We start from the raw sequence: 26,569 nt of genomic DNA, 5'->3' as shown, positions 1-26,569 counted from the left end.
ACCCCATCTCTACTAAAAATACAAAATTAGCTAGGCTTGGTGGTGCATGCCTGTAATCCCGGCTACTCAGGAGGCGGAGGCAGGAGAATCACTTGAACCCAGGAGGCGGAGGTTGTGGTGAGCCGAGATCGCGCCATTGCACTCCATCCTGATCAACAAGAGCAAAATTCCACCTCGAAAGAAAAAAAAAAATTTAGCTGGATGTGGTAGTGCACGCCTGTTGTCCCAGTTATGTGGGAGACTGAGACAGGAAGATCACTTGAGCCCAGGACGTCAAGGCTGCAGTGAGCTATATTTGTGATACTGTACTCCAACCTTGAGACCTTGTCTCAAAAATTTGTTTAAAAATACATAAATAAATGAGCATCCTGGGCCTTTCATAACAGTGTGTGCTCACAGGTTTGTATGTCTATCTGTCACCTCAGTTAGAGTATAGTCTCTTTGAGGGATTGGACCCAGTATCCTCAACATCTTAACACTGTTGTTGAAGGACTAATGTGTTTGGGGTGGTGCATGCATGTAGTCCTTACTCTACTGGGGAGGCGGACACAGGAGGATCGCAAGCCCAGGATTTCAAAACCAGCCTGGGCAGTTTATTGAGACCCCCATCTCTTAAAAAAACACTCAAAAAGGCCAGGCACGGTGGCTCACGCCTGTAATCCCAGCACTTTGGGAGGCCGAGGCGGGCGGATCACAAGGTCAGAAGATAGAGACCATCCTGGCTAACACGGTGAAACCCCGTCTCTACTAGAAAAAATATACAAAAAATTAGCCAGGTGTGGTGGTGGGCTAAACCTGGAGTCCCAGCTACTTGGGAAGCTGAGGCAGGGAGGATGGTGTGAACCTGGGAGGCGGAGCTTGCAGTGAGCCAAGATCACGCCACTGCACTCCAGCCTGGGTGACAGAGTGAGACTGTCTCAAAAAAAAAAAAAAAAGAAAAAAAAAAATCCAAACAAATGATGAATGTGTTGTAGCCTGTTTAGTTTAGAGAATAGAATTCCTCTTAACGGTGAAATTTTGATGCAGGAATTGCTTTTCCCTCTGTTTTGTTACTTTTTTTTTTTGAGACAGAGTCCCGCTCTGTCGCCCAGGCTGAAGTGCAGTGGCGCGCTCTTGGCTCACAGCAACCTCTGCCTCCCAGGTTCAAGCGATTCTCCTGCCTCAGCCTCCCGAGTAGCAGGAATTATAGGCATGTGCCACCATGCCTGGCTAATACTTGTATTTTTAGTAGAGATGGGGTTTCACGATGTTGGCCAGGCTGGTCTTGAACTCCTGACCTCAGGTGATCTGCCCACCTCAGCCTCCCAAAGTGCTGGGATTACAGGCTTAAGCTACTGCACCCAGCCTGTTTTTTTTTACCTTTTAAAAAGTGACTCTTTTTTTTTTTTTTTTTGGTACGGAGTCTCGCTCTGTCCCCCAGGCTGGAGTGCAGTGGCGCGATCTCGGCGCAATCTCGGCTCACTGCAAGCTCTGCCACCTCCAGGGTTCACACCATTCTCCTGCCTCAGCCTCCCGAGAAGCTGGGACTACAGGCGCCCACCACCACGCCCGGCTAATTTTTTTGTATTTTTAGTAGAGACGGGGTTTCACCGTGTTCGCCAGGATGGTCTCGATCTCCTGACCTTGTGATCCGCCCGCCTTGGCCTTCCAAAGTGCTGGGATTACAGGCATGAGCCACCGCGCCCGGCCTAAAAAGTGACTCTTAATTACAATTGGCCTTGCTGCTACATGCTTTGATGGGTATGGGCCAAATTGACATCTAAGCCTCCCTTTAATTTTTTGCTCCTGAAATTCTACCACTGGGATTCCTACTACTGGTTAATCAGTGCCTTCTGTCCTTGACCAGGCATTCAGAATGCAGCAGGTGTTTTTTTGTTGTTGTTGTTTTTTGTTTTTCAGACGGAGTCTCATTCTGTCTCCCAGGCTGGAGTGCATTGGCAGGAACATGGCTCACTGTAGCCTCGACTTCCTGGTCTCAAGCGATCCTCCCACCTCAGCCTCCTGAGTAACTGGGACTACAGGCATGTGCCACCACGCCTGGCTATTTTTTTTTTTTCGCCAAGATGAAGTCTTGCTCTGTCACCCAGGCTGGAGTGCAGTGGTGCAATCTTGGCTCACTGCAGCCTCCGCCTCCCAGGTTCAAGTGATTCTCCTGCCTCAGCCTCTCGAGTAGTTGGAGTTACAGGCGCTTGCCACCAAGCCCAGCTAATTTTGTGTGTGTGTGTGTATTTTTAGTAAAGATGGGGTTTCTTACCATGTTGGCCAGGCTGGTCTTGAACTCATGACCTCAAGTGATCCGCCCACCTCGGCCTCCCAAAGTACTGGGATTACAGGCGTGAGCCACCGTGCCTGGCTCTAATTTTTGTATTTTTAGTAGAGAAAGGGTTTTGCCATGTTGCCCAGGCTGGTCTCGAACTTCTGAGCTCAAGCCATCTGCCTGTTTTGGCCTCTCAAAGTGCTGGGACTACAGGCCTGTGCCACCACACCTGGCCCTCGTTCAGTAGGTATTTACTGAGCAGCTGCAGTGTGCTAGGCAGTGTGGTAGGAATGAGGATAAGCAGTGAACAAAAAGACAAAAATTCCCACCCTCATGGAGTTTACATTTAGTGCGTTAGAGATATAGTGGTTCAGGATGTAGACAAGAGCTTGCTAAGGGCTCACTGTGCTTTATAACATTTTTTTTTTTTTTGAGACGGAGTCTCGCTTTGTCACCCAGCCCAGGCTGGAGTGCAGTGGCACGACCTCGGCTCACTGCAAGCTCCACCTCCTGGGTTCACGCCATTGTCCTGCCTCAGCCTGCCGAGTAGCTGGGACTACTGGCGCCCACCACCACGCCTGGCTAATATTTTGTATTTTTAGTAGAGATGGGGTTTCACCGTGTTAGCCAGGATGGTCTCGATCTTCTGACCTTGTGATCTGACTGCCTCGGCCTCCCAAAGTGCTGGGATTACAGGTGTGAGCCACCGTGCCCGGCCCAGCTTTAAAGCTTTAACTGGGTCTTCTGTTAATCTCATAATTAGAAGGTGATAAATATTTAAGGCTTATAGTGGTGCTCTGGATTTAATTTATGAATTCAAAATGTTAGCTTTGATTCATTTTTATGAAGCTGATGTTTTAAATTTTATTTCTTGTTAATATTTTCAGAAGATGAATTGAATCTTCTGGTTATTGTAGTTGATGCCAACCCAATTTGGTGGGGAAAGCAAGCATTAAAGGAATCTCAGGTAAGACTGCTTGAGGAGGCCTTTGGAGAATTCTCATTTAACTGAGTGTTTATATTGCGTTTTTAAAAAATGGCTTTATTAAAGTATAATTTACATATTGTAATATTCAGCCACTGTACAATTCAGTGATTTTTTTTTTAAGGAAATTTGCGAAGTTGTGTAACCAGCCCCACACTTCTGCTTTAGAACATTTCTTTTACTGCGTAACGTTCCGTCGTGCCTGTTTGCAGTCAATCCCTGCTTCTATCTCCAAGCTGCAAGCAACCACTGATCTGCCCTCTATCTCTAAATTCCCTTTTCTGGACATTTCATGTATTGATTCCATATAATATGTGGTCTTAAAAAATACTTTCTATTTTGAAATATTTTATTTTTAAATAATATATACATAGGAAACCAGAAAAGGTACAGAGAGATCCTGTGTGCCCATCACTGAAGTTCTTTCAGTGGTGACATCTTATATAACCATAGTACAGTTTTGAAACTGTCAGTGCAATCTACAGACCTAATCAGATTGCAAGTTTTACATGCGCTCATTTGTGTGTATGCGTGCGTGCGTGTGTATGTGTGTGTGTGTGTGTGTGTGTGGTTCTGTGCAGTTTTACCACATTCATCGATGGGTGTGTTCATCAGCTCCAACCTCAGGATATGGAACTGTTGCTTTATTACAAAGGAGCCCCTTCTATAGTAGTTACAGAACCTTCCTAGTCCCCATCCCTAACCGCTAGTAAACACGAATATGCTAATCAGATCTCCATTTCTATAATTTTATTTTGTATATAGATCATACAGTTGGTAATCTTTGAGGTTGGCTTTTGTTTACCCAACATAATGCCCTTGAGATCCATCCAAGCTGCTGCCTGTATCAGTAATTTTTCCTTTTTTTTTTTTTTTTTTTTTTGAGACAAGTGTCTCACTCTGTTGCCCAGGCTGGAGTGCAGTGGTGCCACCATAGCCCATTGCAGCCTCACATTCCTGGGCTAAAGCAGTCCTCTGGCCTCAGCCTCCAGAGTAGCTGGTACTACAGCTGCACACCACCATGTCTGGCTAATGTTTGTATTTTTTGTTGAAACGGGTTCTCACCATGTTGCCCAGGCTGGTCTTGAACTCTTGGCTTCAAGCAATTCTCCCAAATAGTCCTATAATCCCACCACTTCGGCCTTCTACAGTGCTGGGATTACAGGTGTGAGCCACCATGCCAGCCCATTACATAATTTTTAAGTATAGTCACCCTACTGTGCTATCAAACATTGAATTAATTTATTAATTAATTAATTTATTTTTCCTGAGGTGGAGTCTTACTCTGTCACCCAGAGCTAGAGTCCTATGGCATGATCTTGGTTCACTGCAGCCTCTGCCTCCCGAATTCAAGCAATTGAGATGGAGTTTTGCTCTTGTTGCCCAGGCTGGAGTGCAATGGCGTGATCTTGGCTCACTGAAACCTCCGCCTCCTGGGTTAAAGTGATTTTCCTGCCTCAGCCTCCCGAGTAGCTGGGACTACAGGCATGCACCACCACACCCAGCTAATTTTTGTATTTTTGGTAGAGACGGGGTTTCACCATGTTGGCCAGGCTGGTCTCGATCGCTTGACCTCGTGATCTGCCCACCTGAGCCTCCCAAAGTGTTGGGATTACAGGCGTGAGCCACTGCGCCTGGTCGATCTCTTCTTACTTCTGATTCTGTTTCCAAAAAAGATCCCATACACATGTACCAGAAGTTAGGACTTGAACATGTCTTTTGCGGGGACATAATTTGACCCACAACAGTTGCTCTAGGGATTACTGTATGTGTCTTACCATTGTCTACTTTAGGTTAATACTCATTTAATTCCAGTAAAATATAGAGGCTTTGCTCCAGTATAGATCCATTTCCACCCCTTCCTCGCGTTCTTACTGTCATACATATCACCCCTGCGTGTTACAAACCTGACAATGCAGTGTTAGAATTGTTACTTACACAGTTGCTCATACCAAGTATAAGCATCTTTTTGCTTGTTAACAAAAAATAAAAATATCACACAATATTCATGTTAGAACTATACTCATTCTTCACTTGAAACCATACTTTTTTCTTTTTTTGAGATGGAGTCTTGCTCTGTCGCCCAGGCTGGAGTGCAGTGGTGCGATCTCGGCTCACTGCAGTCTCCGCCTCCCGGGTTCAAGCATTTCTCCTGCCTCAGCCTCCCGAGTAGCTGGGACTACAGGCACATGCCGCCACGCTCAACTAATTTTTTGTGTGTGTATTTTAGTAGAGTTGGGGTTTCACTCTGTTGCCCAGGCTGGTTGCAAACTGCTGAACTCAGGCAATCCGCCTGCCTCAACCTCCCAAAGTGCTGGGATTACAGGTGTGAGCCACCGTGCCCGGCCAAACCATACTCATTTTTCAATTGGCTATGGATACAAGAATTCAGCAAAAATCAACATAGGCATTCTGTGAGAATCCATTGACTGTATGCAATTTACCATAAAGAGTATTGTGCATTTTTCACTGTTATTTGTAAATTGTGTGCTACAGACTACTGTGTCAGTAATATCTGTGTGTACTTGTGTACATGTGTACCTCGTTTTTGGAGAGCGAATGGTTAAACATCTGCCAGCACATCACTGCATGCTGCCCTGTTACTCCAAAAAGGCTGCGTTTGCACTCATCAGTGCTGTGTGAGAGTTCCTTTTTTCTTGTACCAGCACAAGATGTTCATTCTCCTTATTTCATCTTTTGGCAATATGAGGAGCAAAAAACAATGTAATCTCAATTTGCTTTTAGTGTATTTCGTGGCCATTTGTATTTCTCTCTTGGGACATCACCCACTTCTTTCTTTGGATATTCATGGCATGTGGTTTTTTTAAAATTAATGATTTATGGACACTCTTTATATTAAAAGATTAACCCATTACTTGTCATACGTTGCAACTATTTTTTTCCAGTTTGTAACTTGTTTTCTTTCACTTTTATTTATATTGTCACTTTTTGCAAAATAGAAATTTTAATAGATTTAAGGTTTTATTTTTCCAGTAGGGTGAAATTTACCGTGTTTTGGTCTTTTTTTTGAGATGGAGTCTTACTCTGTCACCCAGGCCGGAGTGCAGTAGCACGATCTCAGCTCACTGCAGCCACCACCTCCGGTGCTCAAGCAGTCCTCCCACCTCAGCATCCCGAGAAGCTGGGACTACAGGCATGTGCCAACACACCCAGCTAATTTTTGTATTTTAAGTAGAGACGGGGTGTTGCCATATAAGCCAGGCTGGTCTTAAACTCCTGACCACAGGTGATCTGCCTGCCTCGGCCTCCCAAAGTGCTGGGATGTGAGCCACCACTCCTGGCCACCAGTGTTCTGTTTTCTACCTGAAGTATTTATTTAAGAGAAACAGACCTTATTCTAGGATTATGAAAATATCTACTTATGAAGACTAAAACTTCAAGGATCACTTGTTTAGTTTGTTACTAGAGAAATTTCTCTGAACATTTTGAATACCAAAAAAAAAAATACTGACTTATGTATCTTAATAATATTAGTTCTTACGGGAAGGTGATATTCTGTATTTGTTTTTTCAAAGTTTAAAAGTTTTTAGGCTGGGCATGGTGGCTCACGCCTGTAATCCCAGCAATTTGGGAGGCTGAGGCGGGCGGATCATGAGGTAAAGAGATCGAGACCATCTTTGCCAACATGGTGAAACCCCATCTCTACTAAAAATCAAAAAAGTAGCTGGGCGTAGTAGCATGGGCCTCTAGTCCCAGCTACTGGGGAGACTGAGGCAGGAGAACTGCTTGAACCTGGGAGGTGGAGGTTGCAGTAAGCCGAGATTGGGCCACTGCACTCCAGCCTGGCGACAGCGTGAGACTCCATCTCAAAAAAAAAAAAGTTTTTAATTCATTTGCCCACTAAGTATACTGAGCAACCACTATATTGTTCACTAAGTATATACCAGACATACAGTAGTGGCTCAGTAAACTTAGTGAACAAATATATTAAACATTTTTACAGGTCTCCAGTGTTTTCAGTATGTATTCATTGTCTACTCCACATATAGTAATAGTTTGCTGGAAATTTTATCACAGAACATGTGACATGTTTGTTATTCCTTAAATTTTACGCTGCAAATATTTGTGGAATATTGTACTAATGTAGAAATGATCTCATATAAGTAAAATTAGAAAACTATAGTTTTTAAGTGTTTTTGTTTATGGCTTTGGAGGAGGGGAGCTCCTGAGCAAATTTTTAATAGTGAATAATTATCTAAAATTTAAATGAAGTCTTTTGTTTGTTTGTTACAGGGTCTAGCTCTGTTGTCCAGGCTGCAGTACAGTGATACAATCTTGGCTTACTGCAGCCTGGCTCTCCAGGGCTGAAGCAATCCTGCCACCTCAGCCTCCAGAGCAGCTAGGACTATGGGTGCACACCACCATGGCTGGCCAGTTTTGTTTCTTTTTTATAGAGCTAAGGTTTCATTATGTTGCCCAGGCTGGTCTCAAACTCCTGAACTCAAGCAGTCCTCCCACCTTGGCCTCTCAGGCTGCTGGAATTACAGGCTTGAGCCATTGCACCCGATCTAAACGAAATCTTAATTATGTCAAGACCTGACCTGGTTATTTGGATAGCTAATTTGTTTTTCTAATGTCTTTCTTTTTTTTCAACAGTTTACCTTATCCAAATGCATAGATGCTGTGATGGTGCTGGGAAATTCGCATTTATTCATGAATCGTTCCAACAAACTTGCTGTGATAGCGAGTCACATTCAAGAAAGGTATGACCGTTGTGATTGCTTTTCCTATTCAGTGCTTAACATTCATGATTTTTTTGTGCCAGTTGGCATGTTTTGTTCCTATTCCATGTTGCAAAAGAAAATGTTTTCTGTGCCAGTGAACAGCCACAGCACCAAGAGCCAGTACATGTACATTGTGATATCCATGAATTTTGCAAACCTCATCGTTAGTCGGTAGTAGAGTTACATAATGGCCCGTGTAATTTGCACAGATTGAACTATATTATTTAGGCAGAAAGGGGAAGAGAGCTATCCAGTCGGGCAGCTACTTTCCCTCACCTGTCTTCCCATTTTGTGTCTGCCCCAGAGTGCAAGTGAGATGGGAGTTGTGATTCTGTTTACTTTTGGCTCTGCATAGTTCTCATGGCCTGTTGCCCTGCTCTGTGAGTGAACCTGGTGCTTAGAAATAAGGATTTTTCTTATAACACTGGCTTCTAAACCCAAGCCAACTACTCCATCTGGTGCTTGGCAGAAGAAACAGTGGTCGTTTCTCACACTGGTGTGAAACTGGCTGTTAGACTCACTGCAAGATGGTGCATAGCCTGCAGCTGATGTGTAAATGTGAACTGTGGATACAGCAAAGTTTTTGTGAATAATTTGGGCCATATTTACTTCTCACATTATGCACTGACAGAAGAGTTGAATTCCCATGTAAGACACAGCTCTTCGATGTCTGTTTTTTTTGTTTTTTGAGACAGGGTCTTGTTCTGTCACCCAGGCTGGAGTACGGTGGCACTATCATGGGCCACTGTAGCCTCTGAACTTCTGGGCATAAGTGATCCTCCTGCCTCAGCCTCCCAAGTAGCTGGGACTGCAGGTGTTCACAACCACACTCTGCTAATTTTTGAATTTTTTATAGAGATGGGCTCTCACTGTGTTGCCCCGGCTGGTCTTGCTCTCCTAGGCTCAAGCAATCCTTTCACCCCAGCCTCCCAAAGTGCTGGGATTGCAGGGATCAGCCACCACGCCTGGCTCTTCTATGTCTTAATCACCACATTACAATAGAAGACTCTTGCTTACCAACATATTTCTATGGTAGCTCTCAGATTTTCTTGGTTCTTAGGGCTGCCTGCTTCCTCTGGTGGGTGAAAGAGCCCATGGGCCACCAAACACATACTCTTACTCTCATCCTCACTACATGTTTTTTCTCAGAATTGGATGAAAAGATGATGCTAGTTTGGTTACAATACCAGTAAAAACTATACCTGTCAAAGTTTTTTTTTTTTTTTTTTTTAAAGTCACGAGGCCATGGCCGGGTGCAGTGGCTCATGCCTGTAATTGCAGCACTTCGGGAGGCCAAGGCAGGCGGACCACGAGGTCAGGAGATCGAGACCATCCTGGCTAACACAGTGAAACCCCGTCTTTACTAAAAATACAAAAAAAAATTTAGCCGGGCATGGTGGTGGGCACCTGTAGTCCCAGCTACTCGGGAGGCTGAGGCAGGAGAATGGCGTGAACCCGGGAGGCGGAGCTTGCAGTGAGCTAAGATCACGCCACTGCACTCCAGCCTGGGTGACAGAGAAAGACTTCATCTCAAAAAAAAAAAAAGGTCATGAGGCTGGGCACGGTGGCTCACGTCTGTAATCCCAACACTTCTGGAGGCTGAGGTGGGCAGATTACCTGAGGTCAGGAGTTTGAGACCAGCCATACATAGCGGCCAATATAGTGAAACCCCATCTCTACTAAAAATACAAAAAATTAGCTGGGGCCTGGTGGTACACACCTGTAATTCCAGCTGCTGGGGAGGCTGAGGCACGAGAATCACTTGCGCCCAGGAGGTGGAGGTTGCAGTGAGCTGAGACTGCACCACTGCACTCCAGTCTGGGTGACAGGGCGGGACTGTGTCTCAAACAAAAAAAGAGTCATGAATCACTGGGAGAATCTTTCAGGGCCCTTTGGACCAGGTTTGTATTACTGGGATGGATGTGTACCTCAAATAATGAACTAGTAGTGAGCTGGAATTTGGTGTGAACCTGTTGTGGTTGTCATTTGAGAAAGGAAGGCACAGGCACCCCTCTGCAGCATTTCGGAGATGATAACCCAACACCCTCTGTATTTCCCCACTGTCCGGAGCTGCATGCCCCGGCCATAGCGAATAATAATTGAGGATTAAACGCCTGAGCTATATTCATTTCCACCCCACACCTTCTCCCTGTCTTTGCCTTTTTTCCCCTGTACTAATACCTCATTAAAGATGGCGCTCTTCCTGCTTCTTCTTCACCCACTTTTCCCGCGCCTGGGAAAATTGTTACTTAATAGCACAAGCGCAACATGACGTCCGACCGGAGAAACCGAAACTAACCTGGCCACGCCCTCGGCAATGAGGTCATTTCCGCCTTAGTCCAACCCCTTCCCCTCCAAATGTATATAAGGCATTGCATTACCGCCATTAAACGAGACTTGATCAGAGCACTGTCTTGTCTCCATTTCTCGTGTCTCTTGTTCCCCAAATTCCCACCCCCTCCTCCAGGGCCTACACTATCCCGCGGGCCGGGATACCCCACACTTTTCAGAAAACACTGGAACCAGTAAAACATTCTATGGCCAATTTGCCTATTTTATACATTTTTACTTTGTTTTTATACCCTTTTTCTTACACATTAAAAAAAAGTTTTATCTTACACATTTTTTAAAAAATGAAATTGACTCTAGAATTTTGTGAATCCCACATTGTGATTTTGTTTGTTGTCTGCTGAATTTCTTTCTGATCATGAGTGAGCATGGGCAGTGAGGCCTGGTGTAACCAGGTTTTTTTCCCCTGCTGTTTCAGCCGATTCTTATATCCTGGAAAGAATGGCAGACTTGGAGACTTCTTCGGAGACCCTGGCAACCCTCCTGAATTTAATCCCTCTGGGAGTAAAGATGGAAAATACGAACTTTTAACCTCAGCGAATGAAGTTATTGTTGAAGAGATTAAAGATCTAATGACCAAAAGTAACAGCTTTTAAAAATTGTTATTTTGCAAATAGGGTTGATTTTGGAGGTCCTTTAGGCTTTAAGTTAAAAGATGTGGATTCTTTGTATTGTATGCCTGCACGTTCTCTCTTTTTAAAAATCATTTTCATCAAAGTCGGTTCGTTATTTGCCTAGCCTCTACGGCATTTGACACTGCTGACCAGCCTTTACTTCTTGAAACATGTCTTTTGGCTTCTAAGAATGCCCTGTGACCTGTTTTTCCTCTTTTCTTGAAACATTACTTCATAGTCTCTATTTCTGGCTTTTCCTTCATCTTGTCTCTTAAAATACGTTTTTAATTCGACACATGATTTTCATCTTTTCTCCCTCTGTATGTTCTTATTCACTTTTGCCTTTAATTATCTTTTATATATGGACACTTTCCAACTTTGTCTCTAACCCAGACTTTCTTTCATGCTCAAATGCCTCCATTTCAGCGTCCCACAGTCTCTTGACATGGCCCCGGCTAGTCTCATTATCTTTGCTCTCAATCACACCACCATTTCCATTCTATTTCTGTCAGCCCCCATCCACCTAGTTTTCTAAACTTAAAGCTTTCATTTTTAACTCCTCCTCACATCCAACATCTAACCAGCTACAAAATCATAGTTGTTTAGCCTCAGAAGTGTCTCCAGAATCCCACTCCTTATTGTCATCTTTTTATTTTTTATTTTTAAAAATTTTTATAGAGATGGGGTCTTGCTACGTTGCCCAGGCTGGTCTGGAACTCCTGGGCTCAAGCTATCCTCCTGCCTCTGCCTCCCAAAGTGCTGGGATCATAGGCATGAGCCACCACACCCAGCCCCCATCCCTATTGTCATCTTTTTTTTTTTTGAGATGGAGTTTCGCCCTTGTCGCCCAGGCTGGAGTGCAATGGCGCGTGATGTCAACTCACTGCAACCTCCGCCTCCCAGGTTCAAGTAATTTTCCTGCCTTAGCCTCCGAAGTAGCTGGAATTACAGGCACGTACCACCACACCCGGCTAATTTTTAATGTTTTTAGTAGAGACGGGGTTTCACCATGCTGACCAGGCTTATCTTGAACTCCTGACCTCAGGTGATCCACCCGACTCGGCCTTCCAAAGTGCTGGGATTACAGGTGTGAGCCACCACACCCAGGCCCCATCCCTTATTGTCATCTTGATCAACCTCAGCACTATTGACATTTTGGGCTGGATAATTTGTTGTGGCAGCTGCCCTATGCGTTGTAGGATGTTTAGCAGCATTTCTGGCCTTGGACCATTAGACACCATAATATCCCCTAGTTGTGACAACCAGATATGTCTTCAGACATTGCAGATGCCCCCTGTAGGGCACATTCACCCCACGTTTGGAGCCACTGCTCTAGATGATTGTTATAGCTTCTAACTGGTTTTCTGACTCCTGTCTTCCCAGTCAAGTCTTTGCACTCAGCCTCCAGAGTTAATCATCTTAAAAATGAAAGCTGCTATTCCTGGGCCCATAGGCCTTTCCTGGCTCCCTTCTGCCTGCAGGTGGTGGTTTCCAAACCTTAGCCTGAATCAGAATCACCTGAGGGAAAAGACAATTCTATAGAGACAGAAAGTTGGTTAGTGGTTGCCCAGGGCTGGGCAGAGACTCGGGAGTGATTGCAAATGGGCCCAAGTGATCTTTTGGGGTAATAGGAGACTGTTCTAAAATTGGATTGTGATGATGATTGCATAATTGTAAATTTACTAAAAATAATTAAATTGCATCCCTAAAAGTACTTTTAGACCAGAATTTATGGTTTGTAAATTATAAACCTGTTAAAAAATCAGCTGGAAGTCTTGTTAAAATAGTGTCAGGCCCCACTCAGTTTCCGATTCACTGGATCTAGGGAGGTCCGGAGACTTTATATTTCTATTATGGTCCCAGGTGGTGCCCCTATAGCTGGTTCCAGAATCTCACTTTGAGAGTCACTGGCCTCCAGGATTAAGTCTCAGCTCGGCTTCACAGTATAGTGTTCAAGACCTTTTCTGGTCTGACCTCACCCATGGGGCGTCAGTTCTCCTGGACCAGCTCTAAGCTGGCTTGCACAGAGTGTCAATCTGGGCTCCTTGCCCTCTTGAACTGTAGTTTTAGGATTTTGATATCTTGAGTGACTTTTTTCACCCAGGGCACCAAACAAGTGGCAAACTCCTCCCTGCTTCTCATGGCTAGAGGAAAGAGTTTCTCCAGTCTTCCCTGCACTGGCTGAGCGCAGAGGGAAGGAGGGGATGGTGGGAGAGGGAGGGCAGGGGGCCTCAGAGCCTTGTACTCTGTCCAGGCTGCTAGACTTATGCGTGACATTTTGTACCACATAGATCATGAATAAACTGGAACCTTTCCAAGTAAAAACAGGATCTTGTGTGTGTGTATGGTAAAGTACAAATAACAAAATTTGCCATTTTACCAATTTTTAGAATTTCTAATGTAAAATTTACTTACCATAAAATTTACCATTTTGACAATATTTAAGTGTACAGTTCAGTAATGTTGAGTATATTCGCCTTGTTTTGCAATCATCACCGCTGTCTATTGCCAGAACTTTTTCATCTTTACAAACTGAAATTCCGTACCTGTTGAACAGTAACTCCCTGTTCCCCCTTGCCCTCCCGCTAGCCCCTGAACAAACACCAGGATGTTTTACATTGAGAAAAGGTTAAGTTGCTTAGTTAACCATTACCAAGAACACATTGCTATGTTTTTAAACCTAGTTTGAAAATGTCTTGTTTGATTTCATTCATGAAGAGTGTTTTGGTTTGAAAGCATACTTAGTTCAGGAAAGCACCCAATTATTTTAGTTCAAGAAAGTACTTAAAAATTCCCTTTTAAATATTTTCTGTTATTTGCAGGTGACATAAAGGGTCAACATACAGAAACTTTGCTGGCAGGATCCCTGGCCAAAGCACTTTGCTGTATCCTTGGTGTCTGAATCATTTAAAAGGTGTCTTCTGTAATAAACATATCTTAACTTGTGATATTTCTTAGAACCTTGGGTGCCCATTAATGGGAGGTGTGAGTACTCTCAACTGAAGGGTAATTTTTAAAAAATAGTTTATATTGGTTTTGAATTTTTCTTTTTTTGAGACAGAGTCTTACTCTGTCAACCCAAGTTGGAGTGCGGTAACACAATCTTGGCTCACTGCAACCTTAGCCTCCTGGATTCAAGCAATTATCTTGCTTCAGCCTCCCAAGTAGTTGGGACAGGTGCCTGCCATCACACCCGGCTAAATTTTTTTGTATTTTTAGTAGAGATGTAGTTTCACCAAGTTAGCCAGGCTGGTGTTGAACTCCTGACCTCAAGTGATCCACCAACCTCGGCCTCCCAAAGTGCTGGGATTACAGATCACTGTGCGTGGCTGGCTTTGAAATGTTTTTTAAGACAAGCTGTAAAAACTGGAAATGGGGAAGAGTGAGAAAACTCTAGCTTCTCCATTATGTCTTTCTGCCTGCAAGAAACACTGCTTCAGGGTGCTTTCTTGTTTCTTATTTTGATAAATTCAGACTTCTTAAATGTTTTCATTTTCTTCTTGACTTGGGAACAGTGTTGGATTTTTAAAAGCCGTTTAGGAGCCCTGAAGCTTAATAAATGAGTGGCCACTTCTCCATAGGTGAACAGATGGTTTTGCATGTAGCATAGGGCAATACCTTTCCATTTTATCTGTGTGATGTTTTCTCGGTCTTATGGCATTATTTTTTGGGGAGGGGCAGTATTGAGTGATTATTTGTTCTGGAGTTTGATGTGAGTTGCCTGAACATCTTTGTAAATCAATACTTCTTGTCCCAGGATTCAAATTTAGGACACGGTAGATAACAATAGGACAGTCGAGTGTTGGGAATTTCAATTTTCTGGGACAGAGATTATATTTTGGTTAGATTACAAAGCCCAGTTGACTGCAGAGTTAGTAACTGAAAACCCCCAATCACTCTTGTGTATTTATCTTGGTAAGTGGAGCATTTCCCTTCTTAGCTAGGTAGATGCTGGGTTTATTTAAAATTGGAGGTTATATTTCTTTTTACTATAAATATTTATGAAGTAAAATAATATTTTTTATTCCTTAATGTTAAGAAATTAAGACATTCACAGAATGAACAAGGAAATTAAAGGTAAGAGCCTGCATTTTCCTATGAGAACTATAATCCTACTTATTTTACTAGTATTTCTTTGCTGGACTGTTTAAAAATTGGTTAGGAAACCATATATGATTAATAAGATCTAGTTAAATTTTTTTCTGCTTTTTTCTCTTTATAGATAATCAGGAAATGAAGTCAAGGATATTGGTAAGATTAAAAAATCATTACTTTTTTATATGACAACTATAGATAATTAGAAAACATAATGGGAGGCCGGGTGTGGTGGCTCACACCTGTAATCCCAGCACTTTGGGACGCCGTGACAGGCAGATCACTTGAGGTCAGGAGTTCGAGACCAGCTTGGCCAACATGGTGAAACCCCGTCTCTAGTCAAAATACAAAAATTAGCTGGACGTGGTGGTGCATGCCTATAGTCCCAGCTGCTCAGGAGCCCGAGGCAGGAGAATCGCTTAAACCTGGGAGGCGGAGGTTGCCGTGAGCTGAGATCGCGCCACTGCACTCTAGCCTGGGTGACAGAGTGAGACTCTGTCTCAAAAAAAAAAAAAAAGAAAACATGATGGGAAATAAACCCATTTATAGTAGGAGCAAAAAATATTAACTATCCAGGATTCATTTAACAAGCAGTGTGTAAAAGTGATGATAAGGAAAACTAAAATTCTGAGAGAGAGAGAAGAATAAATGGAGAGCCATATTTTGTTCTTGGTTGTCAGTTTTCCCAAAATCATACTGTAAACTCAATTTACAATCTCAGTCAGAATATCAGGGAGGTTTTTTTTTTCCTGGCAGGGTGGGGAGATTTAAAAAAGAAATTCAAGGCGAGTGTAGTGGCTCACGCCTATAATCCCAGCACTTTGGGAGGCCAAGGTAGACAGATCAAGAGGTCAGGAGTTTGAGACCATCCTGGCCAATATGGTGAAACGCCATCTCTAATACAAATACAAAAAATTAGCTGAGTGTGGTGGTGGGCACCTGTAGTCCCAGCTACTCAAGAGGCTGAGGCATGAAAATCGCTTGAACCCGGGAGGTGGAGGTTGCAGTGAGCCGAGATTGCACCACTGCAGTCCTGCCTGGGCTACAGAGCAAGACTCCATCTCAAAAAAAAAAAAAAAAAGAGAAATTCAACAGTTTATCTGGAAGAATAAATTTAAAAGAATAGTCAGGAACTTTCTGAAAAGGAGTAGTAAGTAGGAGCTTGCTGCATTAGTCCTTATAACACGATGTAGAGCAAGTCACTGTGTGGTAGTAGCACAGAGCACACAAACAAAATAGGAAAGACTAGAGTCCAGTAATCAAACCACGTACATGGGAGAGCTGGACTTGTCACAGAGGAAGCACTTCAAATTAGTGGGGAGAAAATGAGTTGCTCAGTAAAAGGTTCTGGCCCAACTGATTGGCCATTTGGGGAAAAACAGAGCTTGTTCCTTGTCTCACCACTTACACTTAAATATATTCTAGTAAAGATCAAACATTTCAGTGTAAAAGTTCAAGTCATAACAGTACTAGAAGAAGGCTGGGTGCGGTAGCTCACGCCACCGCACCCAGCCATAAATTCATTGTTAAAAGTCAAGCTTTAGAAAAACAAGTAGAAAACGAGCAGTCTGCAAAAGCAAAAGGTCAGTTTTAGCATTTGAAAATATGTTCAGTCTTACTAGTAAGCAAAGAAATGTCAAGTAATTGGCCGGGCGTGGTGGCTCACGCCTGTAATCCCAACACTTGGGGAGGCCGAGGCAGGTGGATCACGGTTGTTTAGCACAAATGAAAAAGCTGGGCCGGGCGCGGTGGCTCAAGCCTGTAATCCCAGCACTTTGGGAGGCCGAGACGGGCGGATCACGAGGTCAGGAGATCGAGACCATCCTGGCTAACACGGTGAAACCCCGTCTCTACTAAAAAAATACAAAAAAAACTAGCCGGGTGAGGTGGCGGGTGCCTGTAGTCCCAGCTACTCGGGAGGCTGAGGCAGGAGAATGGCATAAACCCGGGAGGCGGAGCTTGCAGTGAGCTGAGATCAGGCCACTGCACTCCAGCCTGGGTGACAGAGCGAGACTCCGTCTCAAAAAAAAAAAAAAGAAAAAAAAAGAAAAAGCTGGCAGTTCCCGGGGTTGATGGTGATGTTGGGGATTGGTTATTCTCATGCATTGCTGATAGGAGGATAAATTGGTAAAAATTTTTCTGGGGTGCATTTTGGTAATCTGTATCAAAATTAAATGTGCATACACTTTAGTAATCACTGCTTATTTTCCGGAGGTAATTGGAGAGCTGTGTAGAGGGTATATGAGGGTGTCATCAGAACATTGTTTAAAACTGAGAATTGGAAACTGCTTAAATAGTGGAAATTTATGAAGTCTGCAAGAAGCATATATTCTAGAAGTATATATTCTAATTCATGGACATTAGAATATTTTTTCCCGCCGGGCGTGGTGGCTCAAGCCTGTAATCCCAGCACTTTGGGAGGCCGAGACAGGTGGATCACGAGGTCAGGAGATCGAGACCATTCTGGCTAACACAGTGAAACCCCGTCTCTACTAAAAAATACAAAAAACTAGCCTGGCGAGGTGGCGGGTGCCTGCAGTCCCAGCTACTCGGGAGGTTGAGGCAGGAGAATGGTGTAAACCCGGGAGGCGGAGCTTGCAGTGAGCTGAGATCCAGCCACTGCACTCCAACCTGGACGACAGAGCGAGACTCCATCTCAAAAAAAAAAAAAAAAAAAAAGAATATTTTTTCCCACATATATTGTGGACTCAAAAAGCAGGTTGCAGAATGCTAAGTAATCATCCTGACATGTGTGAGTGTGTGTATTTTGGATGTGTGTGTATTCTGGGTGTGTGTATGTGTGTATATTTTGGATGTGTGTGTGTTTTGTGTGTGTGTATGTATTTGGGGTATGTTTGTATGTTTTGGGTGTTTTTGGGGTTTGTGTATATTTTATGTGTGTATTTGGGGTGTGTGTATTTTGATGGGTGTGTATTTTGGGGGTATGCTTTGGATGTGTATTTTTTGGGGGTGTGTTTATTGGTTGTGTGTGTTTTGGGTGTGTGTATTTTGAGGGTGTGTGTACTTTTGGGGTGTGTATATTTTGAGTGTGTATGTATTTTGGGTGTGCGTACCTGTGTATTTTGGGTGTGTATGTATTTTGGATGTGCATACCTGTGAATTTTGGGTGTATGTGTATGTATTTGCAGTGTGTGTATTTTGGGTGTATGTGTGTTTTTTGGGGTGTGTATTTTTGGGGACGTGTGTATTTTTGGGGGTGTGTATTTTGGGGGTTCATGTGTATTTTGGTGTGCATGTGTATATTTTGGGTGGGTAGGTGTGTGTAATTTGGGAGTGGGTGTGTATTTTGGGTGTGCATGTGTATATTTTGGGGGTGTGTGTGTATTTTGGGTGTGTGTGTGTATATGTATTTTGTGTATGTTTGTGTTCATGTTTTGGGTGTGCATGTATATACCTGCCCACGTAGGTGCTCCCCAGAAGGAGTTCATCAAACCCTTACGTGGACTGTCCTTGGGTGGTAGGATTTTGGGGGAAATGTTACTGTCATCTTTATACTTTAGGTATCATTTAACAATGATAAATGGGAAGACAAACTGGAGTAATGTTGGTTGTGGTTCGCAATATATTATGTGACATTGGTGTGAGAGGACTGGGATGTGCCTGGGCAGAATTAACATGACTGTGATTTTTAGGTGATTAAGGCTGCAGAAGACAGTGCGTTGCAGTATATGAACTTCATGAATGTCATCTTTGCAGCACAGAAACAGGTGAACTGAGAGCCTGCCATTTAAAGTATTTGTTTCATAATGAAGGAGTCAGTTTCATTTTTTGAATGCTGTACTCTGAGGTATTCTGACTACGTAACCTTATGAATGGGCAAGGAATGTTCTGGCCTTTTTTCTATTTTGGGTCCTGGACCACTTGAGAAGCTGATGCATTCCCAGAACAATGTGCACTCAACCACAGTTTTGCATAGAGTTTCATGGCATTCAGGTAACCTTTAGCCCATCCATGGACCCTATGCCAAGAAACTCTGGTTTGACAGTTTGCTGTATAAACCTTGCCTCAATTTCTTTTTCTTTTTGCTGTGGTGAGATCTATAAAGATTCAATGTTTTTACTTTGCAAAGAGTTGAAATGTTCAGATGAAGTATAATACATTTTCTTCTTTGATGTATTTATAAAGAAAGAAAACCTTCTTAAAAATTCAGTGTTAGCCGGGCGAGGTGGCTCATGCCTCTAATCCTAGCACTTTGGGAGGCCGAGGCGGGCAGATCACAAGGTCAGGAGATCGAGACCACCCTGGCTAACATGGTGAAACCCCGTCTCTCCTAAAAATACAAAAAGTAGCTGGGTGTGGTGGTGGGCGCCTGTAGTCCCAGCTACTCGGGAGGCTGAGGCAGGAGAATGATGTGAACCCGGGAGGCGGAGCTTGCAGTGAGTGGAGATCGCACCACAGCCCTCCAGCCTGGGCAACAGAGCTAGAGTCTGCCCCCAAAAAACAAAGCAAAACTTCAGTCTTAACATAAAATGCTGCTATAGCCATGCATAATGTTCTCTGTTGTGGAGTGACAGCATGATGTAGTGAAAAGAGCCTGAACTTTGGAGACAGGCCGAGTGGGGTGAGAGCTTTCCCACCCACTGGCTCTGTGACCACAGCCCAGCCATGTCCTGGGTGCTTCAGCTGCCAAATGCAAATATCTGCCGTGCAGAGTCACGTTGCGTATTGAGGGAGCTATTTTAAGCATAGAGTATGGCATGTAGTAGGTTCTCAGTATAGGGTAATCATTACTGTTATTATTTCTGTAATATTTTCAAAACGTTTCTTTCAGAATATTTTGATTGATGCCTGTGTTTTAGATTCCGACTCAGGGCTCCTCCAACAGGTATGTTTTAAAACCATGCTTTGTGTGGGTGATTATGACAATTAGTGATTTTTATAGTGATTACAATTTAAAATGAAAGTGCTTTGGGTATATTGGGTTAAATACAGTATGTTATTGAACCTGATTTTATCTATTTATTTCCCCCTTGCGTGTGGAGCTGCTGGAACATTTTAAATTACATATTGCCTGCATTCTGTTTCCATTGGGCAGCACTGTCAGACGTTGCTTTTTAATGAAAAAGATAAAAACTGAATTTTACTTTAACCCAAAGGAAACAAAACCCTAAAGTAAGTCTGAAGAAATTACTGAGTTATTGTTAGATGTTTTTTGGCCACAAATGTTGTTTCCTAAAGGATCAGTTACAAGCACAAAACTGTGACAAACCCTGAATTTAGGTTACTGCTGGGGATGAAGGATGGGGAGAGCGAGGTCCAATGGGAAAATTCACAGGCTTCAAAGGTTCTGAGACTCTACTGTTTCTTCAGCTTGATCATAGGTATATGATGTTCATTTGATTATTTAAACCATACTTACACATTGTGTATATAGACTCTTGTACATATTGTATTTCAGTAGTAAAAATTCAAAAAGTTTGAATTCATTTCTTAGCAACACATTTCAGTCTACACGTTGTCTGTTAACTCCAAGACGATCTTGTCTCTGCCATGAATTCACATACCAGCTCTACCTCCTCGGCGCTCACATTCATTTCTCTAGTCCAGTCCCAGACCGTCCTGAGTTCCAGACTTGCAGAATCAGCCGTGTATGTAGCACCTCCCCTTGGACGTCTGGCAGGCATCTTCAGCGTCATGTGTCCAAACCAGAGAGCTCTTGGTTTGTCCTCTCAGCCTCTTCCTGCCCCATCTCCCTAAGTGGCAGTGCAGTTCACTCAGCAGCTCGGGCAAAAACCTAACTCTTCCTTGTCTCTTCTCTTCCCTCCTTTCATAACCATGAGCAAATCCTGTTCATTCTGCCTTTAAAATATATCCTGGCTGAGGCCCGGCACGGTGGCTCACACCTGTAATCCCAGCACTTTGGGAGGCTGAGGTGGGCGATCACAAGGTCAGGAGATCGAGACCATCCTGGCTAACACGGTGAAACCCTGTCTCTACTAAAAATACAAAAAATTAGCCGGGCGTGGTGGCAGGTGCCTGTAGTCCCAGCTACTCGGGAGGCTGAGGCAGGAGAATGACGTGAACCCAGGAGGCGGAGCTTACATGAGCCGAGATTGCACCACTGCACTCCAGCTTGGGCGACAGAGCGAGACTCTATCTCAAAAAAAAAATATATATATATATATGTGTGTGTGTGTATATATATATGTATGTATGTGTATATATATATCCTGGCTGAGCTTAGGAGTTCGAAGCTGCAGTCAGCTATGATCATGCCACTGCACTCCAGGGAAACCCTGTCTCCCTTTTTTAAAAAAATAAATAAATGTTGAAAGTTGGTTCTCAGAACAGCTGTCAGAATGAAGCTTTCAAAATACAAGGTTGGTGCAAAAGTAATTGCGGTTTTTGCCTTTTTTTTTTTTTTTTTTTTTTTTTTTTTTTTTTTTTTGTTGCCCAGGCTGGAGTGCAGTGGCGCGATCTCGGCTCACTGCAAGCTCCGCCTCCCGGGTTCCCGCCATTCTCCTGCCTCAGCCTCCTGAGTAGCTGGGACTACAGGCGCCCGCCACCGCGCCCGGCTAATTTTTTTTGTATTTTTAGTAGAGACGGGGTTTCACTGTGGTCTCGATCTCCTGACCTTGTGATCCGCCCGCCTCGGCCTCCCAAAGTGCTGGGATTACAGGCTTGAGCCACCGCGCCCGGCCCCTTTTTTTTTTTTTTAAGCAGTAAACACCGCAATTACTTTTGCACCAACCTAATATAAATTAGAACCCGTTGCTCACTTGCTTAAAACCCCCCCATGGCCTATTATCACACGTCGACTAAAACCCAGAGTCAGGGCCTGCCAGGGCCTTCCGGATGCTGCTTGCTGAGGCTCCTGGGAAGCTTTTGCCCGGTGTCTTCCACACTCTCCCTGTTCAGTCTGGCCCCACCGCCCTGCCCCGTTGCTGTTGTCTGAAACAGGCCTGCTTCAGCCAGAGGGGCGATGCACTTGCCGTTCTCTCTGCTTGCAAGCTCTTCCCGCAGGTATTTGCATGGCCTACTCCCTGCCTGCCTTCAGGTCTCTGCTTCTGTGTCACCTCCTCAGAGAAGCCTTCCCTGACCACCATTGTTAGTGTTACTCCCGCTCCCCTTAGCCTACTTTATTTTTCTTCATAGAAATGATCATAACCTATAACATCATTTGTGCATTTACTTACCTGATTTACTCTCTGCCTTCTCCACTAGAATGTTAACTTCACGAGGATGGACTCTGTGATGTTTATTGCTGTAACCCTGCACGGTGCTTTAAAACAGTTGTTAAATGTGTAAATGAATCTAACAGACCAACTGAACCAGGACGGTACTTTCAGAGGAGCCTCAAGGTCCTAGGATCAGAGCTAGGGTTTTCAGTGTAAACCGAAGCACTGCCGTGTCAAAGCAAGAAAGCTGTGTTTATCAAATGAATAGATGAGTGATTGTTGGGAAAAACCATGAACATGGACAGGAAACCTTAGTGTCAGCAACCAGGAGAGCGCGAGTGTTTTGTGCCTTTGGAAAACTCTGAAGATAGCAAAAGCTTAGAAAAAGAGGACCAAATTCAAAAGAGTGTTATTTTTATTTTATTTTATTTTGAGACAGGGTCTTGCCCTTGCCCTGGCTGGAATGCAGTGGAGTGATCATGGCTCACTGCAGCCTCATCTTCCCCAGCTCAAGTGATCCTCCCACTCAGTCTCCTGAGTATCTGGGATCATTGGCATGTACTACAGTGCCTGGCTAATTTTGTAGTTTTTTGAGACGGAGTTTCGCTCTTGTTGCCCAGGCTGGAGTGCAATGGTGTGATCTTGGCTCACTGAAACCCCAACTCCTGGGTTCCAGCGATTCTCCTGCCTTAGCCTCCCAAGCAGCTGGGATTACAGGCGCCCGCCACTACACCCAGCTAATTTTTGTATTTTTAGTAGAGACGGGATTTTACCCTGTTGGCTAGGCTGGTATTGAACTGCTGACCTCAAGTGATCTGCTGCCTTGACCTCCCAAAGTGCTGAGATTACAGGGATGAGCCACCGCGCCTGGCCTAATTTTTTAAATTTGTTGTAGAGACGGGGTTTCATTATGTTGCTCAGGCTGGTCTCGAATTCCTGGGCTCAAACAGTCCTGAAGCCTTGGCCTCCCAAAGTGATAGGATTACAGGCATGAGCCACTGCACCTAGACAAAAAGTGTTATTTCTTAAAGAGAACAGAATAAAGCCATCTCACAGTTTCTTTTTACATAATAAAATTAACAAAATACAATGAAAACAAATCTCATGAAAATTAAAAATTTTTGTGCTTCCAAGGTAAAAAGACAACTGGGAGAGATATTTGCACATGATGTATCTGATAAAGGGACTAATATTCTGATTATATAAAGAACTCTTAAAATTCAAAAATAAGACAAATAACTCACTTCAAAGTAGGTCAAGGATTTGAACAGATATCTCTCCAAAGATCTGCAAATGGCCAAGAAGCACATGAAAAGATGCTTAATATCGTTACTGACCAGGGAAGTGTAAGTCAAAACCGCAATGAGCTATTACTTCACTCCACTAGGACAGCTGTTATCCAAAAGTCAGCTAATAATAAGTGTTGGTGAGGATATAGAGAAGTTGGATCCCTCCTACAGTGCTGCTGGAAATGTAAAATGGTATAGCCACTTCAGGAAACAGTTCACAACTTCCTGGAAAAGTTAAACATAGAATTACCATGTGACTGGCGAAACCCCGTCTCTACTAAAAATACAAAAATTAGCCGGGCGTGGTGGCGCATGCCTGTAATTCCAGCTACTTGGGAGGCTAAGGCAGGAGAATCTCTTGAACCCGGAAGCAGAGGTTGGAGTTAGCCGAGATTGTGCCACTGTACTCCAGCCTGGGCAACAGAGCAAGACTCTGTCAAAATAATAAAAATAAATAATAATAATAATAATAATTTGCGGTGTCATATCCTCCTCTGATTTTGTAGACCTGAGGCATTGCTGGTGAGAATCCCATTCCTCTGGAAACCCTAGGTAAGTGTGAGTTTGGCAGCAAGCCCTCTGTGTCTTGCAGGCTTGTGACATCACGGGAGGACTGTACCTGAAGGTGCCTCAGATGCCCTCCCTTCTGCAGTATTTGCTGGTAAGGAGACAGCAGTGGTGCCCCTGATGCCTGTAGGGAAGGATGACCTCTGTGTCCTGGGAAAGGAATGGAAGCAGGATGGCTGGTGCTAGTACTCGGGAGAAAGCAATAAATGCAGGCGTTGGGGTTCCAAGGCCTAGAAGGGTGGGGCTTCACGTTATTTTTTTCCCATTTTTTAAATAAAAGTTTCTTTTGTTTGTTTGTTTGTTTTACAGTGGGTGTTTCTTCCCGATCAAGATCAGAGATCTCAGTTAATCCTCCCACCCCCAGTTCATGTTGACTACAGGGCTGCTTGCTTCTGTCATCGAAATCTCATTGAAATTGGTTATGTCTGTTCTGTGTGTTTGTCAAGTAAGTTCATGTACCTAGTTTTTCTTTTTTTTCTATGTTTGGGGGCAGGAAAACAGTTTCTCAACTGTATTGTTTTTTCAGCCACCCCATTGTTTCTTTTTTTTTTTTTAAATTTACAGTATTCTGCAATTTCAGCCCCATTTGCACTACGTGCGAGTAAGTATCTTTGAGATTGTGTGGGTGGCTAATACTTCACAGCTCTAGAATATTGAAAAATGTTTTCCTCTCTGTAATTTCAGGACAGCCTTTAAGATTTCTCTGCCTCCAGTACTGAAAGCCAAGAAAAAGAAACTGAAAGTGTCTGCCTGAGGATAAAATACTTTCTCCATCTTTTAGAGCTGTTAATAGAAATTACATAGCAGATTCTTTGTTGGGAAGACTAAAAAAAATAAAGATAGATATAGGATAATTTTTAATGTAGTGACCTTACAGAAAATATTTCCCAAACATTCTTTTTATCCTGTGCTTCCGGAGGACTGATTTGTTTGAGGGAGCCATTCTATGCAATATATCCTAAAATATTCTGTGACTGGTTGCTGTCCAGAAAGGGGCAAGAAAGCACATGTTTGTGGCTTTCTTTTTTTTAACGGGATGACTGTTAGTCAAAGTCAGCTTGTCATGATTGATCATAGGCTTTCTAACCTACTACCTGAATCCAGGTCCTCGTTGTGAAATGCATGGCATGGGAAATTTGAACGTAGCTTTGTAAAAGGACTATTTGTAGAGTAATGGCATTAATCAACACAGAACGTCTTATTTGAATCAACAGTTACCTGTGATCGTCATGTAAATAAAATTCTTGTTGTTTAAATTGAGATAGCCTCAGATATTTGCAGATATTTACTTTTTGTCTGATATCAGTACATATTTGGACAAAGTCGTCTAAACAATAGTTTGTCACCAAATAACTACAAAATCTCATTTTAAATGAGTAAGGAGAACATGTCAAGTAGCAAATTTTCTTCAAAATAGTTGTGGGAAGAGCTTATATGTGAAAGCTTATGACTGGTTTTGAGGGAGAACTTACTGGGGAAAATGGACTCTGCTAAGTATGGTTTTCAGATAGAATTCTTTCCTTTTTTAATGGGGGAAAAATCCACATTAATATTGAAACTGCACCTGTAATCCCAGCACTTTGGGAGGCTGAGGCCAGAGGATTGCTTGAGCCCAGGAGTTCGAGAGCAGCCTGGGCAACCAAGTGAGAAGACCCCATCTCTACGAAAAGTTTAAGTATATTTATAGAAACTGTTCTCTAGAAACTTTGGACTGAATCCCGAAAATGTTTATAAGTTCAAAAGCAAAACTATTTGTAATTTCAACAACAAAAAGTGTATTTTTCTATGTAATCTTGAAATTATTAAAAGTCCTTTTAGTTTCTAGCACATATTTGTACAAAGACTTTAAGGAATGGTGGCTGAGTTATTTTGTTTTTTTTTAAATGTTTACTGACAAGGCCGGGCATGGTAGCTCACCCCTGTAATCCTAGCACTTTGGGAGGCCAAGGCGGGCAGATCACAAGGTCAGGTGTTCGAGACCAGCCTGGCCAGTATGGTGAACCTCTGTCTCTACTAAAAATACAAAAATTAGCCAGGCAAGGTAGCAGCCACCTGTAGTTCCAGCTACTCGGGAGGCTGAGGCAGGAGAATTGCTTGAACCCGCGAGGCAGAGGTTGCAGTGAGCCAAGATAGTGCCTCTGCACTCCAGCCTGGGTGACAGAGCGAGACTTTGTATCAAAAAAGAAAGGCTGGGTACTGTGGCTCACGCCTGTAATCCCAGCTAGGAGGCCGAGGTGGGCGGATCAGGAGGTCAGGAGATTGAGACCATCCTGGCTAACACGGTGAAACCCCGTCTCTACTAAAAATACAAAAAAAAATCAGCTGGGCGTGGTGGTGGGCGCCTGTAGTCCCAGCTACTTGGAGGCTGAGGCAGGAGAATGGCGTGAACCCGGGAGGTGGAGCTTGCAGAGATCTGAGATTGTGCCACTGCACTCCAGCCTGGGCGACAGAAGGAGACTCCGTCTCAACCAAAAAAAAAAAAAAAAAAACCAGCCTGACTAACATGATGAAACCCCTTCTCTACTAAAA

General features: G+C 43.5%; 1 protein-coding gene across 4 annotated transcripts in view; it reads left to right on the top strand.

Moving 5' to 3' along the window:
* The window catches only part of LOC105493919 (general transcription factor IIH subunit 3), a 28,271-nt gene extending 2,971 nt beyond the window's left edge, over positions 1–25,300 (top strand). The window contains exons 2-13 of one of the 4 annotated variants that reach the window (XM_011761919.3): positions 3,145–3,224; positions 7,860–7,966; positions 10,755–10,918; positions 13,773–13,835; positions 14,998–15,027; positions 15,173–15,201; positions 18,699–18,773; positions 19,838–19,891; positions 24,066–24,134; positions 24,350–24,485; positions 24,605–24,641; positions 24,725–25,300. In XM_011761919.3, the coding sequence (XP_011760221.1) occupies positions 3,145–3,224; positions 7,860–7,966; positions 10,755–10,918; positions 13,773–13,835; positions 14,998–15,027; positions 15,173–15,201; positions 18,699–18,773; positions 19,838–19,891; positions 24,066–24,134; positions 24,350–24,485; positions 24,605–24,641; positions 24,725–24,794 (914 nt within the window). In that variant the 3' untranslated portion in view covers positions 24,795–25,300. Of the gene's footprint in view, positions 1–3,144; positions 3,225–7,859; positions 7,967–10,754; positions 10,919–13,772; positions 13,836–14,997; positions 15,028–15,172; positions 15,202–18,698; positions 18,774–19,837; positions 19,892–24,065; positions 24,135–24,349; positions 24,486–24,604; positions 24,642–24,724 lie in introns of those variants that run through there. The other 3 variants (XM_011761927.3, XM_011761936.3, XM_071070850.1) reach the window with 3 other exon arrangements.
* The last annotated feature ends 1,269 nt before the right edge of the window (positions 25,301–26,569 follow it).

The sequence above is a fragment of the Macaca nemestrina genome, chromosome 10, assembly GCF_043159975.1.
Source record: "Macaca nemestrina isolate mMacNem1 chromosome 10, mMacNem.hap1, whole genome shotgun sequence".
In the NCBI taxonomy this organism is placed as follows: domain Eukaryota; kingdom Metazoa; phylum Chordata; class Mammalia; order Primates; family Cercopithecidae; genus Macaca; species Macaca nemestrina.
The sequence above is the reverse complement of the archived record's forward strand: the minus strand, read 5'-3'. Positions and strand labels throughout refer to the sequence as shown.